Source organism: Trichechus manatus, unplaced genomic scaffold (genome assembly GCF_000243295.1).
Source record: "Trichechus manatus latirostris isolate Lorelei unplaced genomic scaffold, TriManLat1.0 scaffold00343, whole genome shotgun sequence".
Taxonomy (NCBI): domain Eukaryota; kingdom Metazoa; phylum Chordata; class Mammalia; order Sirenia; family Trichechidae; genus Trichechus; species Trichechus manatus.
Window position 1 is genome coordinate 332181 of NW_004444279.1, and position 849 is coordinate 333029.

An 849-nucleotide genomic window follows, 5' to 3' on the forward strand; every position below is an offset into this window, starting at 1 on the left:
AGAATCAAAACCAAGAAAATGGTCTTTTTTTTTTTAAGGTTAACAAATTCTGTATTACTCATAATTAAATAAAACTATCTGAACATTGGCCTGTAAAAATGAATCCACTTTTTGGCACGTTAACTAATCTTTTCTAAAGCTTTTACTGCTGTAAATAATATACTTATTGCTCTATTAAACTTATTTGGAATGTAAATAATTGCTGGTTTATTGGAAATTTATAAAGTTCCTTATTAAAGTAGGCCACCATCTGCCTGCTGCATTTGTTAAAGTTCATTACCAGTAATCTCGTACCTTCAAAGATAATACTCTTAGGATGCCTAGAATGTGCTTAATCCCATTAGCATCAAGCCAGCTGTCTGTTAATGGTATAGAGCTCATTTCAACTTATATCATCTGAAATTGCTATTGCTCTCTTCTTCTTAGGTTCCACCTGGCTTCCCTTCTGCAGAAGAGGCCTATAACTTCTTTACTTTCAACTTTGACCCTGAACCAGAGGAACCAGAGGAAAAACCAAACGCAAAAAATAGAGACGAAGCTAATCAAGAGGAGGAGGAAGGGGAGGAAGAAGAACCACCTGTGCAAGAAGGAGTAAACAAAACGGTATTTAACATCATGGTGGTAATGAAGAGGGAGTCCCTGGGTGGCAAAAATGGAAAAAATCTGTCTGGGAAGAAGTACAGCCAGAATGCTCCTTAGAAGCAAGGATGGCAAGACTCATGTACTTTGGACAGGTTATCAGGGGGGACCAATTGCTAGAGAAAGACATCATTCTCAGTAGAGCAGAGGGTCAGTGAAAAAGAGGAAGACCCTCAACAAGATGGACTGACACAGTGGCTGCAACAATGG

General features: G+C 38.4%; 1 protein-coding gene across 1 annotated transcript in view; it reads left to right on the forward strand.

Annotated features, from left to right (window-relative positions):
• The window catches only part of CC2D2A (coiled-coil and C2 domain containing 2A), a 157609-nt gene that overhangs the window by 30305 nt on the left and 126455 nt on the right, over positions 1-849 (forward strand). Inside the window, 1 exon segment of the mRNA XM_023725654.1 lies at positions 383-603. Coding sequence (XP_023581422.1) covers positions 383-603 — 221 coding nt within the window.